This window comes from Platalea leucorodia (genome assembly GCF_965183815.1).
Source record: "Platalea leucorodia genome assembly, chromosome: 2".
NCBI lineage: Eukaryota > Metazoa > Chordata > Aves > Pelecaniformes > Threskiornithidae > Platalea > Platalea leucorodia.
In genome coordinates, this window is record NC_138824.1 from 92,659,442 (window position 1) to 92,682,595 (window position 23,154).

At 42.7% G+C, this 23,154-nt stretch overlaps 1 protein-coding gene across 2 annotated transcripts; it reads left to right on the forward strand.

Moving 5' to 3' along the window:
• The first annotated feature begins 4,592 nt into the window (after positions 1-4,592).
• XK (X-linked Kx blood group antigen, Kell and VPS13A binding protein) lies at positions 4,593-22,809 on the forward strand. 2 transcript variants are annotated; one of them, XM_082303920.1, is made up of 3 exons: positions 4,593-4,851; positions 13,477-13,739; positions 19,787-22,809. In XM_082303920.1, the coding sequence occupies exons 1-3, from the start codon at positions 4,607-4,609 to the stop codon at positions 20,608-20,610; spliced, it is 1,332 nt and encodes a 443-aa protein (XP_082160046.1). In that variant the 5' UTR covers positions 4,593-4,606; the 3' UTR covers positions 20,611-22,809. The 2 variants fall into 2 exon arrangements, with proteins under 2 accessions (XP_082160046.1, XP_082160047.1); XM_082303921.1 differs by having other exon boundaries at positions 4,665-4,855.
• The last annotated feature ends 345 nt before the right edge of the window (positions 22,810-23,154 follow it).

Genomic DNA, 23,154 nt, shown 5'->3' on the forward strand with positions numbered 1-23,154 from the left:
CAGATTTAGTGATCTTCAGGATTTATAGAGCCAGATGCAATAAGTTTCATCAACAGTACAGTTCTAACAAATACATCTTAATTTTTTCCTGCTACACACAACTTCTCAGCATGATAACATACTCGTTTTGTGCCACTGCTTTCAATATCTGCTTTGTTTGCGTTGTTGTTTCCTTCAGTTTCCCTGCTTTTCTTTCCCAGCCTATGAATAACTTCAGAAGACTGAAGCAGCAGCTAAGGTCTTTTATTCTTGAAAATCAGATTGATTAATTTTGCTTAAGAGGGGTGTTCCACTTATTTGCATTACATTATTTTACACTCCCAGGTGGTCTCTTCTCACTGGCTCTGCCATTTCCCACCTGCTAAGGAAAAATCATTATACTGTATAACAACTGTCACTGATGTTTTATATCATTAAATAAAACAAAGAGAGACTTCAAGGGGAGCATATTCACTTGCCTAGTATGTCAATTCCCTTAAGACAATCAAAAACAAGTGAACTGGCTAAACATCCCAAAATACACATTTAAATAGTTCTGGGAAATATGCACAAATGAATGCAAGTAAAGCGGTCACCCTTTTCGCTGCTCTGTGAAATTAAGTAATGCCACTTTGATGTTCTAATAATAATTATATGGACATGTAGAGAACATGATAAGAATACTGATTAGTTTTTAAAATACTGTGGAAAAAACCGAAATGTAGGTATCTATCTGATGTATTCAGAAACATACAGGTGCAATATGTGCAAATGGAAACTTTCATAAGCAATCAAATTTTTGTACTTACATTGTTATCTACATATACAGTTATAGCATCTGCCAACATACTGCATGTTTTATGCAAACGGTGACCTATTTTAGCGTATGCATGCATTTTGAGAATATATCCTTGTTACTTGGACCTATAGGATCCATGGCCAGAGTGTATCTCTGAGGTCTGCCAAGTAAATCTCAGGTGCGGTAATCTTCTCCTACATACCTTGAATATTCACTGGCATGAGTGCATATTCTAATCTGCAGGAAGGTTAGTATATCAGGAATAAAAATTGTCCTGTAGATTTTAAAGAGTAATCTTCCTGTGAAGAACTACACCGATGAGCAATTACTGGCTAACAGCACAGTCTCGATTGCTCTGAGAAGACATTTCAGTTTCTAAAAATATGTCCTGGACTAAGTCGTAAGCAACAGAAAGCTAAATTGAAAAGAAATAAGAAAATGACCAAAAATCACATTACTGAGGGAACAACATACTTCAAAGCCATAAGCCAAAAATGCTCAGGGCCCACGAAACAATACAGCAGTTTAGGGATGTGAATAGGCATTTTCTAAGAGAAGAGCACAGTTTGCTTTATTCCACCGATAGTGGTACAGTGCACACTGTGCAGGTTTTAGCTGCCTTGAACAACGCTTCATTGCAATTATAGCAAAGTCATCATACGCTGAAAAAAGGCTGCCTATGAAGGAGCTGCCTGTAGCTGAACCTACTCGTATCATTTAATAGAAGTGATGCACACTAGTGATGTTTCGGCAGTTTAAAAACATAGATCCAAAAAGCCAACATGCACCACCTTTTTGACCCACCTTTGAGCTATTAAACCTCCTGACTAATTTCTACCATCACTGATGTCACGGTTGGTTCCATACCCTGTGTGCTTAAAATTTTACATAATGCTCTGGAAAAAGTCAATTTATAAATAGCAATCTGCTTGAAAATACATAAGGCCATTATTTATTTTTAATACTTACAAGGGAGTTCCTTGACTTTGTTCATTGCATGACTCAAAGCGAAGGTGGAGGCATTTAGGTCAAATACAGCAATACCAACTAGAATGGCAGAAAAGTAATTAAAAACTCATTTTGCCTAGTGGTGTAATATTTGAATAAAAGATACTTTATAATGCAGTGATATTCAGCAGCAGAAAATTTTACGTAGAAGTCCTGACATCAGTTATGTCCCATAGTGAATAGAAAACAAATCCTATTCAGACATTTATTTCTACTTCATATGGAAGAGAAAGGTTGTCTGACCAGAAATTGAACTCTGCTTCTGTCTTCATTACCATGACCACACATGAGAGAAGAAAGATTTCCTCTAACAATGGTCTGATTTTGCCACTGATTTGGCCTCCTGTGCTCATTTTAAGGGCCTGATGTGCCACCTGCTGATGTCAATGGTGAATCTCCACTTGATTTCAGGCATGCAAGGTTAGGTCCTTCTGCAGGTGTGAAATGGGGGCAAAACTGCATCATTTTGGGCCCCAGGCCTGCAAACTTTCCTCTGCACAGGAGTCCCATGGAATTAGTAAGGCTTGTTCATATAGTAAGAGGAAAGCATGGGTGTTTGCATATGCAGGGCCCTATTTGGTAGCAGTTTTATTCCCATTTTCCCTCAATATGTCTGCAATATACACGAATGCCAATACCAATAAAAAGTACAGGGAACTTAAATGGCATTACTAAGAAAGGGTGTTATTTCATGTCTAGTTTGTGTTGGCGACGCTTGATTATTCAATATATTCCAACATACGGTGTTTGTTTCTTGAGTACATGCCGCACCCTAGATTGGTTTCTCAGTGTAATAGCCATTTGCAGCCATAATATGATACAGGCCCTACAGAATCAAGACTGATTTGATTCTTTAGAAATGCACCTTATCATTTAAAAGCAGGACCCCTGCTCTTCTGATGTTTTAAACACTGTGATCCTTCAGAATGTGTTTATTGTATTAGTTTTGTATTGTAGATTATGATAGAAACTAGATTTTATAGCTTTTTAAAAGCAGTGATAATACTAAGCTTCATAGTGGCGGAACAAACTCTGTGTATATCCATATTATGAATATTAAAGCTGTGATTATATTTTGCCTTAAGTAAAAGCTCAACCTTGAACAGTATGATTTTGTATGGGATTGCTTATTTCCATACTTATCTTTTATAGCACTGGCAGTTTTTCCTTCTGGAGCAGTCATGACTCGGCTCCAAAAGCTTTTCAGTGGTACTGTGTTATCAAAGGTGAAATCATTCACCTGAGAATTAGATAAAGCATCCAGGCTGCACATAGCGATCAGGTGAAACTACCTCATGGTAGTTTCCCACAAGATAACAGAAGACAGGTTGCTTTTGGTCTGTAGGTTAAAATTACTCACTTAGGTGTTTATTTTCAGCATGCTTCAATCCCTGTATATGCGGCCTCTTCCCTTTCCAGAAAGACCCCTCCATTCCCAGTGAAGAGCATTAGAGCATTAAATTCACCTAGGCCCGCCCATAACCAGGTTTCCATCTTTGCCATCATCAGCTGAGCTCAACTAGGTGAGCGATGGGATTCCAGATTTGCCAGTGCAGCAGTTCAAGAAATGGCCCAAACAAAATTTTATTGGCTTTTTTCCTATAAATCTGGTGACAACCTAAGCTGCATTATAGTAGCAGACATGCAGAAGTAGCCATTAGTGTTATCCCATTAACAGAGTAATAGCATCTAAAACTCTGAATCTTGCCCTCCTGTTGTGCTCCTGGTAGGTCTCAGGTCTGTAGCTGATCTCCACATGCAGATCTGCAATTGCCTGGGAATGGGCAAGGAGAAACAAGATCTGTCAGGGGAGGCATCAGAGCCAGCTGAGCACGAACCAAGTGCCTGCAACCGAGAGGAGGAGGAGGGAAGCGGCGGTGCCTGGAGACTCCCCCTGTGCAGGGTGCGGGCACCATCTGCCAACCTGACTTGGTACCTCAGGAGTTTTGTTTCTTGCCAGGTGATCAGATTCAGGATGGTGTGGAGAGACTGCAAAGGCTTCTTTTGCCCTTGTCGCTGATACTGCCGGGGTGGCCTTACACGTATCCAGAACGACTCCAGAGCTCTGGTGGCAAGGGAGAAAGGCGTGGGGTGGGCTCCTGGCTCCTCCTGGTGACGGGGAAAGGCTCAGGGATGGTAGATGAATGCTGCTGGCCAGCAGCTGGTGTCACAGCAGGGCTTTTTTGTGATCCTTCGAGGGAAAGGCCTGACAGGCTAGGGGCAGACCCGCCTGACAAGGTGGTAAGAGAGCCTCTCTACCAGCAGGTTCGTTAATCTGGTGAGAAGGTCTTTGAACCAGGTGCATCAGGGGAGGGTTACCACGACTCACAGCTCCTTTTCTGCATTTTTTTAGATCATCTCTCCCTCAGCCTTTATTGTTGCTGGGGGTTATTTTCTCCCAGGTGCAGGACTTTGCCCTTGCCTCCTGCTTCCAGGCTATTTCTCCAGCCTGCCGAGGTCCTCCTGAAGAGCAGCCCCACCTTTCCACCGACCGATCCCCCCCCTCAGTTCAACATGCATCTTACGGCCAAAGGAGACGTGACGAGGGGCTGTCAGGACCAAGGCCCAGCAGCCCCGAGCCCACCCGCCCCGGGGCCGCCGCTGGAGGGGCCCCGGGCACCCCCCCACCCCCACGCCTTCCCCGGCGTCCCCGCCGCGGGCGGAGGCCGCGGGGCGGCGGAGAGCGCGGCGGCGCCCCCTAGCGGGCGCCGGGCGGCGCCGCGCCGCTCCTCGCCTCAGCGGCGGTTGGGCGGGCCGGGGCGTGGGGCGGCTGCGGCGCGGCGACAACGCGCCCCGCGGGCGGGAGGGCGGGCGGCGGCGATGAAATTCCCGGGCTCCGTCCTCGTCTCCCTCATCCTCTTCGTGGCCGAGACGGCGGCCGCCCTGTGCCTGAGCGGGGCGTACCGCGCGGCGGGGGACCGCATGTGGCAGTGGCTGACGCTGCTCTTCGCCCTCCTGCCCTGCGCGCTGGTGCAGCTCAGCCTGGTCTTCATCCACCGCGATGTCAGCCGCGACCGCCCGCTGGTGCTGCTGCTGCACCTCCTGCAGCTGGGGCCCCTCGTCAGGTCGGTGAGTCCCGCTCCGCCCCGCCGCCCCTTCCCGCCCCGGCGGCCCGGCCGGGGGTCGCACGGGCGGCCGGAGCGCCCCGGCCTTCGCGCGGTGTGGGGGGGGGGTGTGGGGGGGGTCTCCGCTGCCGGGCGGCGGCTGCTGCTCTCTGCACCGGCGTTAGCCGCGGTCAGACCCTTCCCAGCCTTGTTTCTGAAGGCTGCGGGAGGAATAATTTCCTTTTTGAACGTCGCCAGGCAGAAACACAGCGAGGGGCGCGGTGCTTTCTGACCTTGGGTAAGCACTTTGCATTGGAGAAAATGGGTTAAGCCCCTCCTGAGGGGCAGGTGGCGGGCGGCCGCGCTCCGGCGCGGGGAGGGCGGCCCGGCGGAGCCCGCTCCCTCTCTCTGCCGGCGTCTTCTGCGCCTGCTTTCTGTCCGTGTGGCTTTTTGCAAATGGTTGTGTCTGCTCACTGCTGGCTTATCCATAACGCTTATCTCTGAGGTTACTTCCAAGAGAGAAAGGAAGGCTCACTCAGTTGCTAGCTGAAAACAATGGTAGCACCCATCCCGCCTGTGCATCTTGGAAATACTAGTAAGAGTTACTAGGAAATACTAGTAGCTAGTCTGTCTCTTCTTTCCAAAAGTGAGCTTCTTGCCTCAAATTGCTTTGGAGATTTTTCAACTTTAGTTCAACTTCTGACTGAAAATGTCCTTAGTAAAAAAACAAAACAAAACAGATAGATGAAAAGTTACAGAGCTGGTGCAACCCCATGACAAAATGTCTCTTGGGGGGCTTTCGTTTTAAATCTATGTTCAAATCTTTTCTTCAAAAAGAAAGGGAATTAAATATAGTATCTCTGTAGTAGAGGCTAGGAGAAGTATCCCCAACTTTTTGAAATTCCTGGGCAGTGTGGAAAAGGACGATTTCACACTAATAAAGGTGAACAGTTTGAATGTTACAAAACATTTTACATTTCAAAAACATTGAATTCCTCTATAACCATGGTTGGATTTTGTTTGTTTGTTTGTTTTGTTAATATTTTAAAGAGATTTAAGTTATGGTTTAACACTTAAGCTCTTGAAGAGCTCTGATTTTCTAAAAGCCAAGAACAAAATACTTCCACATTCTTTGGAAAATAAGAGTGGAACCAAAGAGAAAGCAACTACCAAAATAAAAATTATGTTCATGACTTTTGTCATTCTAAATCAATTTCTTGATGTCAGACAAGGAAAGAACGGCATGTCAAGCTGCAAGATGGGAAGAAGCAAGCAAAGGATGTAAGCAACAACAACAAATTCGAGGATTTTCTTTCTAATTATTTGGAAGAGACATAGCCTTCTGCTTTGACCTTAACCACCAAGCATGATTTCACTTTCTTTCTCAACATAAAGTTTATCTGTTTACAACACGAATCTCATCTTGTGCAGAACACACTTTCTGCTGTGTTGGCAAGCTCCCAGCTGCAGTCGCTACTGTAAAACTCGTGGGCATACAGAAGCCCTCTCCTCTCCTCTCCTTTCCGTGATGCTGCAGTTTATGAGCATGTTGCCAGCTCTGCGCTTCTACCTTTCCCAAAAATTTATGAACTTAGCGTTTCCAGGAGGTTTGAAGGTATTCTGGAAGCGTTGCAGCGTGCCTGTGCCACAGTCCCTATGGCATTGTTGAGGCAGTACGAGGTGACACGTGTTAACCTCTCTCTTAGACCCAGGATAACTGGAATTATAATTACTAATAAAAAGAGGGTAGTACATTCATGCCACCTGAAAAACTTATTTCCTGCTAAAGGCTGGAAGGACTCTACAAATGAAGAAGAAAACTTTTATAGAAAAGAACCTCTCTTAGATTCAGGAAAATGTATCTATCTGTAGGATACAGTTCAGAAGTGTAGGAAGGTGAAGTCTCTCTTTCTCTTCCTTGCCTTCCTATCCACTGCCACTAAACATTATCTGTATCTGTCAGAAGAGGAAACCGATCACCGTCCATCAGGTGTAGATCTGAAAAAAGATCTGTAAAAGCTGGAGTGTTTTCAGCACGTGAAATACCTTACCTTTCCCTACTTTGCACAGGAGGCTTTCTGTCCTGTGTGGACTGGAATACACACAAGTCTGAGGTGATAGCTAGAAGGCAAAGTATTTTTTGGCTGTATCATCACTCCACTGTGGCTTTAACCATTGTAAGCTGAAAAGAACCATTGTCCTTGGAGCCATTTTGTCCCATCCTTTTAGGCAAACCTCTGCTCCTTTGCACCAGAGAGTCCTGCTGCTGTTAGTCATCTGCTTCCCCGGTATGAAGCCTCACTCCATCCCCTGTGTTCGGTCTCTCTTTTATCTCAGTGGCACAGCCCAGGGCCTTTTAGGGAGTGCTGGGTCAAATTAGGTCAAATAGGACACACAGACAGTGGAGCTGCCCTGAGCTCTGTCTGCTTGCGGCATCAGAATGAAATGTTAAAGAGCCTTTAGGCATCCTTCAACAGAGGGCAGTCTGCTTCAGCTGGCTTTAAAAAAGCTAACACTAGCTTTTTAACCATCTCTATTTGGTTTGTGACATGATACAGGATAGTTAGTAGTTCTCTGTTCAGACTCAAATATCAATGCACAGGTTTACAGACAGCCCATGTACGTTGTGTGAGTTTTCTTCATCATCTTAAACACTAAGCTTTTTTTTCTCTCCTTCCTTTTTCCCTTAAAAAGTTAAGTTTAAATTTTGGGGAATGGTATGGAAATATCTTGGCAGGGAAGGAGGGTATTTAGCTTTGCAAGCCAAATGATCTAGCCTATTTTGAATCCTCTGTGTGACAGGGAAAAAAGTACATTCTCTTATAAAACCTTCTTGCATACCACCACCTTCCCCAAACACCCACACTCCACCTGTTCAGGAGGCACTCGCTGTCCTGCTGCTACCACTGGAAGCACTAAAATTAGGAATCATCCCTCTTCCTGGAAAGGACTTTTGCTGTACTGGGAGAGTACTGTTAATGCACCCTATTTAAATTCCTTCTCCCACTCCCTAAGCGTTCTCCATAAATTTGGAGCAATTTGTAGAATAAAATTCCTGCCCCCCTTGGTGGCCTGGCTCTGATCCCCAGGATGTAGGCATGCCGGAGGCTGTTCAGAGAGTTGGCTGGAAAAAAGTGACTGCAGGTTTCTGGGCACCATGGGGGATTCCTGCAGTGTTTCAGGTCCGTGCCGCTCCTTGTAAGCGCGCTAATTTGTCTGGATGCTTAGAAAATATATTTGGATGCTTTCTCTTTTTTTGTAAAAGGAGATTCTTTTACCACGTAAAGTAAATGATTACACAAAAAATGACTTAAAATGATAGCCAATGTCAATGAGCGATTTAATACATTTTTCTTTTCTTTAGAGAAGACCATGATGAGCTTTTTGGCTCATTGTCAGCTGCTCCTGAGCTAAGGATTGTCCCTTTGTTCCCTGTTCATTTGGACAGCATCTGTAGCACCAACATTGTCTAGAGGTTTTAGGTGCTGCTACAATTCCAATAAATAATAACTGGATGTATTTTTGCTAGTGCCCTGCTCTGCACTTAGGGATTTATTCAAAATGCAAATAGCCCTTCATGAAGGGTGCCAGAGAAACCCCTGTTAACTTGCTTGCCCTCTTCTATTCTGCAAGCAATGATTAGGTCAGGAGCTGAAGTGAGGAGTGCAGATTTCCAACAAACTGACTTGAACAGTCAGGGCTTACAGTCACAAGCAGGGGGTTTACTGATTTACTGAAGACAGTACTGAAGCAGCATATCCAAGAAGGGACTGGTGTGAACTTGGCAGTGCTTCCTTCCCATACCACCTTCATGGAGAGGGAAGCTAAGTGACTGCTGGTGTCTTTGAAACTACTGTCCATAGTGCTCTGTTAGCTGAATGTGGGCCTACAGGTTCTTCCTTAGGAGGAACATGCAATTAGGAGACGGATCTGTCTGCAGGATGATGAACGTCTCCTGCAAAAAAAATCAAAAGCCAGTATAACAGGCCCCTATTTATGTTTTCCTCAGGTTTTAATGGGAAAAGGATAGAAACAATAGAGTTTTGTTGTTTTGTTTTTTTTTTTTTAATGGGATCAGGCTTTGTTTCTCAAGGCATAAGGAGAAACAATTATATGTGTCTGTGTACCGTGTAGGCAGCAGCAAAACAGATGCAGTAGGAAGTTTGCATCACACTGACAGGGGAACTGCTGTTAGAGCCAAAGTTAGATTCTGTGACCTACAGGAAGAAAAAAAAAAAAAAAAAAAAAAAGTCCAAACCCAAAACAGAACATGGAGAAAACTATCGGAGTCATTAATGTTCTGGGCACCTCATTCTGCAGTTTGAAATCTAATAAGCTATAACGGCGCAGATAATGCTTTAGTCCCATTGTGCAAAAGCATTGTCTCTCGTGGGTAGTCTTTCTTTCCTAGTGACCTGCTTTATAGTTCAGAATAGTACAGGGTTAAAAACCTCTCTTCCTGGTAGGACTTCCATTGGCAGACCTTACTATAGGAGATTCTGCTAGCTCTAAACTTCACAACTGTTGATGCATCTCCCTCTTTTCCAGATGGGAAGAATATGCTTAGACCCTCTTCAGGCTTTTTTTTTTTTTTTCTTTATTCTTGAGCAGATGTGTTAGGTGTCCAAGATGCGATGAACAGAAAGTCAGTGCAGATGGAAGGTAGAACAATGTGTGAGGAACAAATCTTTGACACAGGTAAGTAAATCTGCAGGATTGATAAGTCTTTTGCACACTTCTCTAAAGAAAAGGAATTACTAAAAATTGAGTCGTTGGAGAAATCTGCTTGTACATTTGCAGTGAGCATGTGTGGATAGGTTTCTTGAATAGATGTTTGCTCTTGGAGCGCTTATTGGCTGTGGGAAGTTCCGTGTTTTCATTGCCTGCTCACTCTTCACACCACCATTGTTTTGCCTGTATTTAAATCCCGCATATCCATGATTAAAAGAGGGAATGAGTTGCTTGCTCTCAGCAGATGTAAGGATAGGATTATTCCTCCTACTGACTGTGTAGAAGACGAATGTGTTGCTGCTGAATCACTCTTTGTAGGTACCATCAGCATCCTTGAAAAAGTATAGCTCTTCTCTCTGCCAAGATTTGGCAGCAGGGGAGAAAGCAGCACCGTCTTTTTCTTACCTTTTAACTCTCGCTGTAGAGAGTAGATTTGACATTTTTTTCTTCAGAGTAATTTTAGTTCCTTCAGTGCCCGTACTGCAACTGTCATTGCTTTACATGCAGTGAAACCGGCCAGCTGCATGCCTTCTGCAGTTTATGCCATGTGAGGATCTGTTGAAAGGGTCCTAAACATCACTGCATTGCAGGAGATGGATTGCAGAAGTTGGGATCTCCCATTCCTGTTCCTCCAGAGCAAAGCAGCAATTAGCAGTGAGCAGCTGGGGCTTCTGGGGAATTCCCTGTTCTGTAGCGGAGTTTATAACTGTGGAGGAAAACTGGTTTGAAGCAATCGCCTTCTGACATTGTCTTTCAGTTGTGTTTCATACTAAAAAAGAACAAGCCAGTTCATTTAAAGACTTTCTGAATGCACTTCATAGACAAAGTCATAATATGGCACAGGTACATGATCTGGATTGATTCTTCATCACTGTTCTGAACCCTTCTCACCTGGATAGTTCTTCAAGTGCCTAGGCCCCTCTTATACTTGGTTACTTAAACATTTGGATTGGTGCTCGCCCTTTCTAGTGTATCAGCTGCCAGTTTGCTCCTGTTTGAAGCAGTTGCTTGGGCAGTGGTACCACCTAGAGTCTTGAGTACATCTGTTATTAGCCCCAGAAGGCATGACCTCCAGAGACACTCTTGCACGGGGTGAGCAGAGCTTGGAAGAAGATGGGCATCATTACTGACGTAATCTGAGTGCTTGCACGTACCGTTTTTATTACTGTGTTGTACTGGTAAAAGTCCCCTTTGGCCCTAAGGGTTGCTCATCAGACCATTCATTTCACATTGTGTTTGCTTTTCCTATATGGACGTAAAATTCCCATCACAAACAATATACTGCTACTTAATACCTAGCTAATAAATACAAATCAAATGCTTGCTCCAAAACCCAACATTTTGTTGATTATAACATTTGCTATAGTCAGTAGTCTTATGGATCTTATAATCTCTTTTATGGGATTACTGCATATTTGTTAGATGGGTCCCTAGACTATATCAGCTTCTAATCAGAGACAGCAAGAGTTCAGAGGCTGATGCTGAGATCTCATTTTTCCGTAATAGCTTCAGACTTGCCCTCAGCTCAGGATGAATAGATGGCTGTGAATACTAAGCGAGACAAAAATGTTCTGGGATCTTTCTTTTGGAATAAAATCAATTTGTTGGTTTCAGAATCTCTGTTGGCTTCATAAGTTGTTGCACTTTATTAATTTTTCACACTTTATTTTTGGCTGTGTGGATTCTTTCACATGGAACAAGACTGGCAGAGACTGAAAAAATTAACAATGGGAAAATAGGAAGTCACCACTGTGAATGGAGCCTCCAGTGCACCAGGCGCTTCAAAAAGCTTTAGCGATAATAGTAGCTGAAGCCTAGTGAAACAAGGATAGTACTACAGGATCCTAAAACCGCTCTCCATCTAGAGCAGGTGAAACTTGCTGGTGGTCCAGTTAGGGGGAAAAATGAAATCAAGTTTATTAAAAGAAGAATCGGTATGCTTTTATTTGATTTTCTATCAGTGCTGCTTTACAGTTTGGTCTGTGAGCTTTCCCCTAAAAGGCTGTGTTAGACTCTGACTTGGCAATTGTTGAAGAAAATCAAGCTGAGAGGGAAATGGGAATTCAGAGTCTCAGACAAGCATAGCTCTGTGCTTTGTGATTGTGAGATACTTTTAAATAGAAGATAAGCCTTATTCATACATTACAAAAACTCATTGGCCAAATCTGACCTGTCAGAGACTTGGAGATGCTGCCTTCCAGGAAGTATCACCTACAGAGGCAACAAGGTGGAGGAGATGAACCCCAGCAGGCACTATGGAAGGACAGAAGACAGCTCGGTCCTCATCAGAGGATGATGCCTACACAAGAAGGAGATACCATGCATGTCGGGCCATGGGAGGAGATGTGACCAGAGCTGGTGCCACATGTTGCCCTTGCAGTGGGGGTTTCTGTCCCCTGAGCTTCCGTCTGGGCTGGAAGCCAGCTCTCACCAGTCCTGTTGCTCACATTACAATTGTTTTTCTTCTTGAAGCCTGTACCAGTGTTAGGCATAAAAGAGAAAACAGGTTGTGTCTGCACTGGGTTTGGGGTTTTATTTTTCAGTAGTCAATGCCATTTATCCTTTATGGTCCTGCTGTACATGGGCTCTTCCACAGCAGGCCCTGTATTTTTAGGACCCTATGCAATGGGACAGAAATAGTGTTTCTTTCCTCTCCCTTCCCCCTCAGCTTGTGACTTCATCTGTACCTCAGTAGATCGTTGCTTGTTATTACTTCCCAGACAAGGCTGACTGTTCCCCTTTGTGTTTTGGTTCCTGCTTGATGCCCAAGCCCACCCTTGACACCTTCATACCCAAGCAACTCTCTTAGGATAGTTTTTCTAAAGTTTTTGTTGAAACTAAAAATAGGCATAGGAAGGAAGTTTCAAAAACTTTCCTTTCATAAATGTGTCTGAGGCTGTATTCTCTTCTTTAATACTCAGGGAGCCAACTTGTCCTCATTGCTACAGCATTTGCTGCTGCCAACCCCTTTAGCCCTTTTCCATTCCCTCCCAAATGTACGGATTATTCTCTGTGCATAGGTAGAGGCAGCGTGTATTACAACAATATGTAATTTATGAATAGAAATGTATGTGCTGGCACCACTTTTTTTCTTTGGAAGTTAGTCTGTGGTAAGTTAGACCTACATAAACAAGAGGGTTTGGTTCACCAGTGTTTAAAGTACAGAGAGCTGCAGCAACTTGAAACACTGCATCTTCTTATTTGGAATATTTTTGCAAGATTGTGTTTAATATTCCTTAGTGCAATAAATGTAAGCAAACATAAGGAGTAAAGCTCCTATTTCTGTGTCTTTTTAAAAAATGTTAATATCCAGAGTTGTGAGGCTCTAAACCGCTTGTTCTCGTTATTGCTGCTATGGCTTGTTACTTGTGTTTTGGGACCATTGCTTGGTAAAGCAAGGACTAGAGTCCAACTGTTTGAGGTGTGTGCACCTGCTCGTATCCTGAGCTTCCCTCCAGTGTCTTGAGATTGCTTGTTTAAGGCAAAGGAATGAGAAGTGGTTTTATTGCCATGTCACAGATGTACAGATAACATCAAGAGGAAGACATGAGAATCTGAAGAAACACTTCTGACTTGGGTCCTGGATTGGGAGCCTGTGAACATTGTAGTGGATGAGTAGTTTAAGGACTTCAATAGAACAGCAGAGAGTGAGGGCACCTCATGGGAAACAACTAAACCGCCTCCTGTGTCTGAGTACTACAAGCAGCCCAGATTCTTGCCCTCTAGTCGCATGTAGTTCATGTTTTAAAGGGTGAAATCTGTCATATTCCCAATTTACCAAGAAGAGAAAATGTACAGGCTTTGTTCTGTGAACAAATGACTTTGTATGTGATGGCTTAAAATACTAAGGAGTGGTAAGACCTGTGTTTTCCTTTCGTTTTTTTCCTGTTACACTATTTACTGATTTGCTTGTAGGTGTGTGGAAGTCTTTTACATTTACTTCCATGCTGGCAGAGTTGAAGAGCCCTATGTCAGCATCACAAAGAAGAGGCAGATGCCCAAGGATGGGTACTCGGAAGAAATTGAGAAGGAAGTGGGCCAGGCTGAAGGCAAGCTGTGTACGCACAGGTCTGCGTTCAGCAGGGCATCTGTGATCCAGGCGTTCCTCGGCTCAGCGCCCCAGCTCACGCTCCAGCTCTACATCTGCGTCCTGCAGCAGGAGATCACAGCTGCCAGAAGTAGGTAGAGCTGTTGTTATCACCTCCATATTTTGGTGGGAGGGAGAGGAGAAGGGTCAGCAGGGAGGTGTGGCTGCCCTGGGCAAGAACCGAACATATTGCAATGGGTTTCATCTCCCTGACAGCTTTTGATGGTGATATTGCTCTCAAGTTTATCAATACCATCATGTTTTAGACTATGATGCTTCCTGTAGCATACTTGGGTTGCTTTAGAAACATTCATTTGATAAGTGGCCATTATGGCATGAGAGGGAGGCAGCTGGAGGGACTAAGCTGTCATCATGAAGAGGAAAAAAAAATTACCTCTGTTCCATTTTGGTTTTTGAGCAAACTTTCTGGAAAATTCCTTGGGGTACAGCACAGAGCGTATTTTGCCATGCTGCATTAAGGAAGGTGTACTTTCAGGAATGCAGTTTCAAATATGGACTGAGGACATGAACTGTCTTTACTTGTGCCAGACTCTGAATTTGGAATCAAAAGGCAGGACTCAATAAGCTGGTATGCAAATGTGGCCATCTCATCTCTAGACCCAAGCTGTTAAGCCTTCACCAAGCAGTGGTGCAGCACATGGACTTACCAGGACACCTCTCTCTTACTGTGGGACTCTGCATCTTGCTCCATGATGTGCTCCAGCTCCTTGAGAAACAAAGTCTTGATTTGCTGGCTGGCTGCTAAATGAAGAACCTACTCCAGCTGGTTGTAGGACAACAGCTTTTCTGTGTAAGAAAGGACTTTGGCACCTATGTGAACTGGAGGTGTGTTTCCACTGAAATACAAAATAGCTCTTGTTGTATCTCCAAGGCCGTGAGAGGCCAGCAATCTTTACCAGCTTCGCAGCTAGGGAGGCTGAGGCTGGAGTGACACATTACAAATCTGACCGCTTTCTTCAGTTCTGGTGCCTTGGTTGGCAGTGTACCAAGGTAAGGAACTAAGATTTTTGGAGGAGCCTTTATAATAACGTCAGGGTTCTCCCCTCAACTCAGAGAATGGAGAACTTTAGCATGCCAAAGGGCAAGTCAGCATGTAAAGGATATTGCAACAGGTTAATGTCTTTATACAAAAGTACTTGTTTAAGGTCATAGCAGCAGTTACTTGAAAGACACTGCTCCTGACAGTTTCTGAGTACTTCACAGCTAAGGTAGGCTCTTTGAATAACCATGGCATCCGTGACATGGGATGCGAACAAAGCAGCTGAATCCTTTGCTGAGTGGTGCAATTAGCAAAATTTCCAATCACTTCGCTGCAGGTGGCATTTTCTTGAGAAAGGTCACCTTTTTATTGTATTTCGTCTGTTACTGGTGTTGACCTTACTGGTCATGATTGCAAAGGAGAAGCACTGTGTTCCTGATGATTAGAGAATTGCATATTTAATAATGATTTGTAACTCCCTATTACTTCTGACTTTTATCAGTCACTGCTGAGATAAATTCTGAATCACAGACTGATAAGTGACCTTCTGTGGGTGAAGTGAAGTTAAACAACCAGAGGTAAGCTGGCTCACCAGGGAGTTCAGTGAACCCACCAGCAAATACAGTAGTTATCTTGTGTCTCCCGGAAGCTATCTCATAGCAGGTATAATTCTAAAATAGAGAAATGAAAAAAAAAAAAAAGTGGGTTTTTCTTTAATCAGTGATTTACGAACAATGGCAATGTCTATTAGAGCTCATTTATCAGAGAAACAAAAGTCCTAACCATATCCGTCTTGTGTGTATTTTACCTTCTGAAATATTGAAACTTTCTGCAGTCTCTTTAGCCAGCTTATTTCTGCAGTAATACCTTTTGTCCACCAGTATTATTCAGCCTCCAGAGTAAATGGAAGTGATGCATAGCACATTGCTGTTTTTTATGCGTACATGGGGATTCTCATGTATAGGGACATGACTTCAACCTTTTTATCTTGCAGCATCATGAAAGTAATTTAGCAGCCAGTCCAACTCTTCTTCCACACTTCAGATGTCTTCAACTTGCCTGTTCGTCAACACTGGTCCTCCAAACTGCACACTCTTTTCCATTTGTCTCTCTTATAATTATCACTCTCTTCTTCTTGTATTTTGATTTCCGCATTTTTTGTCTTGTCTTCTCATCAGTCTTTTATTTTTCTGGATTCCTACATACCCTGTCTGTTATTCTGTGTAAATTCTGTTTGGTCAGTGGTAATGAGGTCAGTATCACCTGTGAACATAAAGGTGCTACATAGCATGGTTTGTCCCTTTCAGATCTGTTTGAAACTCATTATTGCTCCCACTGTTGAATTGACCAGTTCTGAAAAGAGTGTGCATCCTTGCCTAGCCCTTTGTCAACCAGAGCCATGCTGCATCTTTCTTGTGTATTTCATGGCATTCATTAATTTCTCTGGATGTTTTCTTTTGGATAATCAGATTTTTGCCAGTGTCTGGCATTCTCCAAAATTGTCATTTCACTGTCTGCCAAGAATGTAAGATCAAGAGAATTAAAGAGAGTTGCAAAAGCAGGACAAAGCCTCTAGGTTAGTGATGAAAGACAGAAAGCTTTGGTGACTGTTTAGCATGAAATGTACAGAAATGTCGGATGAGATGCAACATTGGAAACCCACATGTAATAGCCTAATCTGAGTCCTAGTTCTAGACATTCAGCTCTTTCTTCGGTTACAACGTAACTGGGAAGAAGTTCCTACCTTGTTACTGTACGAAATGCCCAGTCTGACTCTGTAGTTGCCACTCCGAGACCAGATGCTGAGGTCTCCCTTGTGCATTTGTGCTTCACCCTGCACTAAATGCTTCAGCATCTCTCAGTATCATGCATTGCCTCAGAGCCAGCTACAACCTTGCTTCCAAGAGGTGGCTGACATCAGGCTCAGGTCCACTACACGCTGTTGGGCAGCTATCCAGACCTCTTCACTTAGGTAGTACCACCTGGAGAAGCACAAGGCCAGGAGGTGCCAAAAAGACCTGAGTTAGCGTTAATTACAAAACCAGCTAGCTGGAGGTGAGGGATGCATGACTTGGCCTCTTACCCTCGAAAAAGGGCCTGTTCTCAGTGTGCAGTACTGAATGCAGAAGATCCGCTTCCATTAAGAGCGGTCTTTTTGTAAGTTTAAAGTTTTTGTGCCATTAATAGCAGTCAAGTTATCTTTTTCAAGTGTTGCTTACAGTGACAAAATAATCTCAAAAGGTGGATTTCCTACCATTTAAAATTATGCTGCTGCAAAGGGTGCCTTTTTTTTTTTTTTTTTTTTTTAAAATGAACATTCGTAGCAGTGACTGCCATCCTCAAGAACAAAGGCTTTGGGTTTATGATTTCTTTTCAACTTGCTGGTGTTCACAGTGTGACTTTCCTAATGTTCATGACCTGCGCTTTGTAGGTGGTCTTACAGTTATCTTAAGATGCTTCTACAGTTGCTTCTCCTCAACTCATTAAGCTCTGACCACAGCATACTTTTCTCATTATTTGAACAACATACTTTGAGTACTTCTTGAGTATTAATAGTTGGCTTTAAGTGTTGAAATTATATCTTAAGGCAAAAAAATTTGTATCTAGGTGTCTTGTCCTAAGTAACAAAATAAGTGCCCTTATTTTTCAAGGGTTCTGATTATCAGTTTAGAAAACTATGGTGTATATATAATAGATAACTTATGATTCTCCAGCTGAATGTAGGATTTCAGTAATAGGTATTTGTGATGTAGCTCATCTAGAGCAGAATTCACTCTCTTAGCAATTTCTGAAGTGGGAAAGACCTGGTCTTGAAAAGACTTAAGACACAATAAAAAACCCCAACAAAGTAAAACAGTACCTCCCTGAATAACTCCGTGAGTGTGCACCTCTGATGTGTAAGAAAAGTAGAGCCTTCTGGGAGCAGGAAGGAAGAAGAGAAATGCTACCTTTCTGAGGACTGTCAGGGGGTTTGGGACTGTTCCAGGGGAAGATACTTTGCCTTTTAAATTTTCGCTTCTTTGTCTGCTCAGGATGAATAAAAGCAACAATAATGTCACCCTCCCACATTTGCCTTAGTGGTTGCTTCAAACCATCTTTCTCACAGACTTAAAAGTGATGTTTCAGCTGAAGATTTGGTGACAGTACTGAGCTTTTTGCAGAAGGAGCAGGACTGGACTACTATATTAAACCAGAGTCAGCATGACCTGGTTTCTATCAGTGGAGAAATACCTCTTTCGAAGGCTTGAGTTTTTAAGACAAGTTTGAGATTAATATAGAATCCCTAAAATGAAATTGGGTAACAAGATGAATGTCTCGGCCTATCAAAGAAGAAAGCAAGCAGAGTTCCAGGACAGCAGCACCCCGTCCCCAGTGGGTAGGGTTTTTGGTTTCTTTAACTCTGAGAATATTCTTTTGCTTCATTAGCTGATGGAAGTTATTTGTTCTCAGACAGCTCTACAGCCAGCTCAAAACTACACAAAAGATTTTTGTAAAGGGCCACAGGATATCAAGCAGTATTCTTGACTGCGCTTGCTTGCTCTTCTGCTTTCAGCCAATGTTTTCTAAGACATAATGTTTAAACTCAGATCAAGTACAGTGCTGTAAGAAAGATGTTTAAAAACACACATTAAAAATTTGTGTTAAGCAAGCAAATACATAACCATTTTCAGAGAATATATGCACCACCAAACTGGCATATACAAAATTACCATATAAAATGTTTCTTTCAAAATCATGCTCAGAAATTAGTAACTTTAATGAGGAGGAAAAAAAAAAAAAACTTATAGTCATGGCTAAATAGCTATAGCAAAGCAGGGAATCCGGTTCATTTGTAGGATATTGACACACAAACTAATTGAAGGCTGCAGAACACACTGGTTGCTAAACATTGCAAAAGTAATTGACATAATCAGAGTTGGGAATTCTTGATTATTTTGTTTTATCTGATGCAATATAATGCCCTGTAGCATGACCAGTTAGCTTAGGTATTTTTGTTGAAATTCTAAAAGAAACAACTGAATCATTTTTACTGTGCTTAACTCATTTGCATTTGAAGTGTTCCTTGTGTGGACAAAACGCTAAGATTGAAACTAAAAGTATTGATTGGTGGTGCCTAAAATTAGTGCCTTAAATCAGCTATTCAGCATGTTGGTAAAAATTGTGAAAGTAGTACGCAAATGCTAACAAAACTGTGGGCAGTTAGCACTTCTGAACATCAAGGTACTTCTCTGTGAATGCTTATTCTATGCATCCAGGGTTCTTATATGTCTGTACCTACTTAATGTAGCAAGACAAGACTCCCTCCTGCAGTCCCAGAAAGCTTTGCCCTTACTGCATCTGGAGGGGAGGCCAGCTAACAACTGGCCTCCGCCTTCACCTGCTGCAGAATTTAAATGCTGTGAAACCTTCACTTGAGAGATTCTGGGTAGATGAGAGATACAGAAAGTTGATCTGAATTTAAAGACTTTTTTTTAAAAGGAGTGTTGTTTTTAAATGCGTGATATAGATAGTATAAGGAAAATAGATGTATAGGAAAACACGGTGTAGACAGGTTAGCAAATATCTGTCTATACAGGCAGAAAAAGTGCAGATGATTCTGGGTTTATATTGCTTTGGCTTTCAATTTTGAGCTCCATCACAGAGCTCTTCTGTGAGCTTAGACAATTTGCTTTGACATAGAACTTGACAAGCACTGAGGTATCTGCACGCCCAACTCCAAAATTTCAGCTTCTGTTTTGCAGTTCTTCATCTGTACAGAGGGGGAGTAGCACCCCTGTGCCTTGTGGAGTACTGTGAGAGTCCGAGAGCAACTCGGATACTCTTACGACTGAGATGCATAATTACCAAAGACAGTGTGTGTATGAACAGCCATGGGCAGGGGGAGGAGGGAGAGACACCGGTGACTGTGAAGTGCCTTTTTTTCTTTCTAGCTACTTAGAAAAGTAACAAATGGAGACCAAAACAGGAGGCAGGGTTAGAGTAAGAACCCAGAACTGTGTACAAGGAGTGGCTTTTTTGGCATTACACCTTGCTGGGAATCCCCAGTGCCAGGAAGACAACTACATCTGCACTGCTCTGTTGCAATGTCTTTAACTTCTACTAAGCTGAAGGTTCTGATTTGTGTTTTCTCTTTGTAGGTATTTTTATGGTCCTTTCTCTCCTGTCAATTGTATATGGCGCCTTACGCTGCAACATCCTGGCTATTAAGATTAAGTATGATGATTATGACATCAGCGTGAAACCAGCCGCCTACCTCTGCATATTCATGTGGAGAAGCTTTGAGATTGCTACGCGGGTTACGGTGTTGGTCCTTTTCAGTTCAGTCCTTCAAATCTGGACTCTCCCTGTTGTGCTAGTGAATTTCTTTGGTTTTTTCTTCTACCCATGGATTCTCTTCTGGCAAAGCAAGTCCCCGTTTCCCGAGAACATAGAGAAGGCACTGAGCAGGGTCGGCACTACCATCGTCTTGTGCCTTCTCACCTTCTTGTATGCTGGCATTAACATGTTCTGCTGGTCAGCAGTGCAGGTAAAGCTCAATGATCCTGACTTAATTAACAAATCCCAAAATTGGTACCGACTGACTGTGTATTACATGCTGAGATTCATTGAGAATGCATTCCTCCTGCTGATGTGGTACATCTATAAAACTGATATCTACCTGTATGTCTGTGCCCCGTTGTTGGTCTTGCAGCTCCTGATAGGTTACTGCATGGCTGTCCTCTTCATGTTGGTGTTCTACCAGTTCTGCCACCCGTGCAAAAAGCTTTTCTCATCCAGCATTTCCGAAGGTTTGCTCTCCTGTTTCAAGTTCCTCTGCTTTATTTGCAAGCCCCCCAAATCCACCATACTGACGGACAAGGCAGAGGTGAAATCTGAAAATACTGATGAAGCACGGAGCAGTAGCAAGACAATAGATTCTCAAAAGGCGAATCCTCATCAAAGTGTTTCTTCCAATGCCTAGTGTAACTGGAAGCAAGTAGGTGCCTTTGGAAGGTGGCAGATCACCTGCTGGGAACGCTGTGTATTTTGGACATTGTGTCTTGCGGATGGGATTTCTTTATTGCAGGTGTAGCACTGCATGACGACTGGCAAGCCTACCTTTATGGAAAACCTAGTGTATGAGTATGTGTATCTGTGTGTGCTTGTGTACGGACATAGAGAGCAATCATTGTTTGTAGGCTTCTGTTTCAGAGGTTTTTGCACATAGGTTTATTATCACATGCTTATTTTGAAATCATTATAGGAGACATCCTTCAAAAACTGGCCTGATGCTCATCTTACTCAGGAAATCTGAGGATGAAAGGAAATGCATTTTATTTCAGACAGGATGTCATTATGGCATGCCACCCTAGCATGGAAACAGAGCATAGTCCTTGACTATATATTGACTGTAGCTGTGGTCTGCTTTGATCAAATTGCAGACTTTTTTTACACTCTACTCAGTGTAATAAGATAATTCTTCTCTCTGTGGTATAAGAGTCGGACTTCTACAATGCACTGTAGTCTAGGTTGCCAAGAAACAGCCAATTAGCCAGCACTAATACTGAAATGTGACTGTTACTGAGAATGGACAGAGGGGTTATTGGCTTTGCACTGTTTTACTCTTCATATTTGCTGCTTGTTAGTAAGGGAATTAAATTTAACACGTTAATTGTAATGTTCTGGAATAGCTCATTTTTCTGACATTATAATTTGTCTAATACTTTGTGATGTTCTGGTATTAGGGTGGTGTTTACTTTATATAACTTTAAATATCTAGAAGTTGGGCAGATAGTGTGAACTAGTCATGTAAGGTGCTCTCCAGAGCACATCTCCAGGGAGTAATTCAGCCCATCTTAAAATGTCCTCTAAGGCAGGGGATATGAGTCATTCTCTGGAGGCCTATTCCTCTGTGTTAACCAGATGCCTTCACAATTAGTTTTGACGATATGTCTCCCTTTTAGACGGCTGAAGTTGAGACAAGCACTACCCTGATTGTCAGGGGGTTGATAGTACACCAAGCAGGCAACTCGGTGGCTCATTATGTGGGGGCAGAAGACACTGAGTCCTTCTTTTTGAGGCTGTGATATGCTATGTTTAGTTTAATGTAAGTAGTTCAAAAACCTCTGACTTCTTTACCTCAGAAGTACCACAGGCTTGAAATCTGAAAGAGGAAATGGAAGTTGTTGACTTTTTCTTCTATGCACTATATCACCACAAATAAAAGTGTTTCTGTATTTTGCAAGTTGCTGAGAAAGCTTTAGCAGATGAGCACCCAAGAATTTAGTGGAAATACACAAAAACAGTTGTGTTTTCAAAAATTAAGTGAAATCTTTTTGTACTTTGTTTGCTTAGCACCTTGCATTTCTTCTGAGTATTACACATTATGGCTGCTAGTGGCAACAAATAATTCCTGACCCAAAGCATCTCCTAGTATCCTAAGCTTAGCCTTCATCCTATCATCATGGAGGATACGAAGTTCTTCAGTAGGGATGACATCAGCATCATTGTATTAGAAGTGTCTCAAGTTTGGGCCTGAGGTAATTTATAATGAAATATGTCACATGCAATGCTGCAAAGAGCTAAGCTGGTTTTATTTTTTCTTTACTGCACTGTAAATTAATGTCTTCGTACTTCAGTTTTATAATGGAGTTATGGTTTTTATTTTGCTTAATATGTGTCTGTGTGTGGTATGTGTATGTAGATCTCATTAAATTATTGGTGGGTGGTAACGGGAATTTTTGGCCTGAACTTGGCAATGTACCTCGCATATCTGGGGAACACACTAAACATCTCAGTTCTAATTTCTCTCTCTGAGGAGTACAGAATAGTGAAGTGACTCCTTGAAGACACTACAGTATTTCTTTGTACTTCTGTATGTAGAAGTACAGTATAATAGTTCTCTGTACTTTTCAAGATGTAGAAGAGTTTTTTTTTTTTTTTTTTTTCCCCCAGTAGTGAGTTAAAAGAGCAAGTGAGAATGTAACCCTTGCTTCCAAACCTGCAGAGTTAAGCACACAGGGCCAAATTTTCAGGTGTTCTTAGCTAAAACTGAGTATCTGACTTCATAGCTGGATACTCATCAATAATCAGGGAATTATGGTTGTTGCCTATCTACAGATGTACCTAGGTCTGAAATGTTAGTCTTTGCCGGGGGCGGGGGGGGGGGGGGGGGGGCGGGAAATGGCTTCATATGTAGAAGTACTTTATATCTAAAGAGAGAGCTCTCAAATCCTTAAAGCAGACTTTGGACACTGTAAGTGATGGTGCAGTTGTGATCTTGCCATTTGGAAACAGTGGAAGCTTCACAAACCTCAGCTAGTGAAATGTTTGTGCTACAGTGAAGTCAAGAGTAGGAGAATTTACACAGCCAGGAGTCCAGTATGTATACAGAGTGAATACCATTTAACCTTACATATCAACGATGAAGACTATTGTATATGCATATTTTTAGAGAATGTGCCATATTACTTCCTATTTTTATACCAGTCTCCTGAAGTGCATGAATAGGGAACTGAATATTTAA

Bases quoted from the DNA above. Each gene is read 5' to 3' on its own strand.
- XK (XM_082303920.1), top strand. From the start codon at position 4,607: ATGAAATTCCCGGGCTCCGTCCTCGTCTCCCTCATCCTCTTCGTGGCC. The intron at 4,852-13,476 runs GTCGGTGAGTCC...ATTTGCTTGTAG, and splicing joins CAGCTGGGGCCCCTCGTCAG to GTGTGTGGAAGTCTTTTACA. The intron at 13,740-19,786 runs GTAGGTAGAGCT...TTCTCTTTGTAG, and splicing joins GGAGATCACAGCTGCCAGAA to GTATTTTTATGGTCCTTTCT.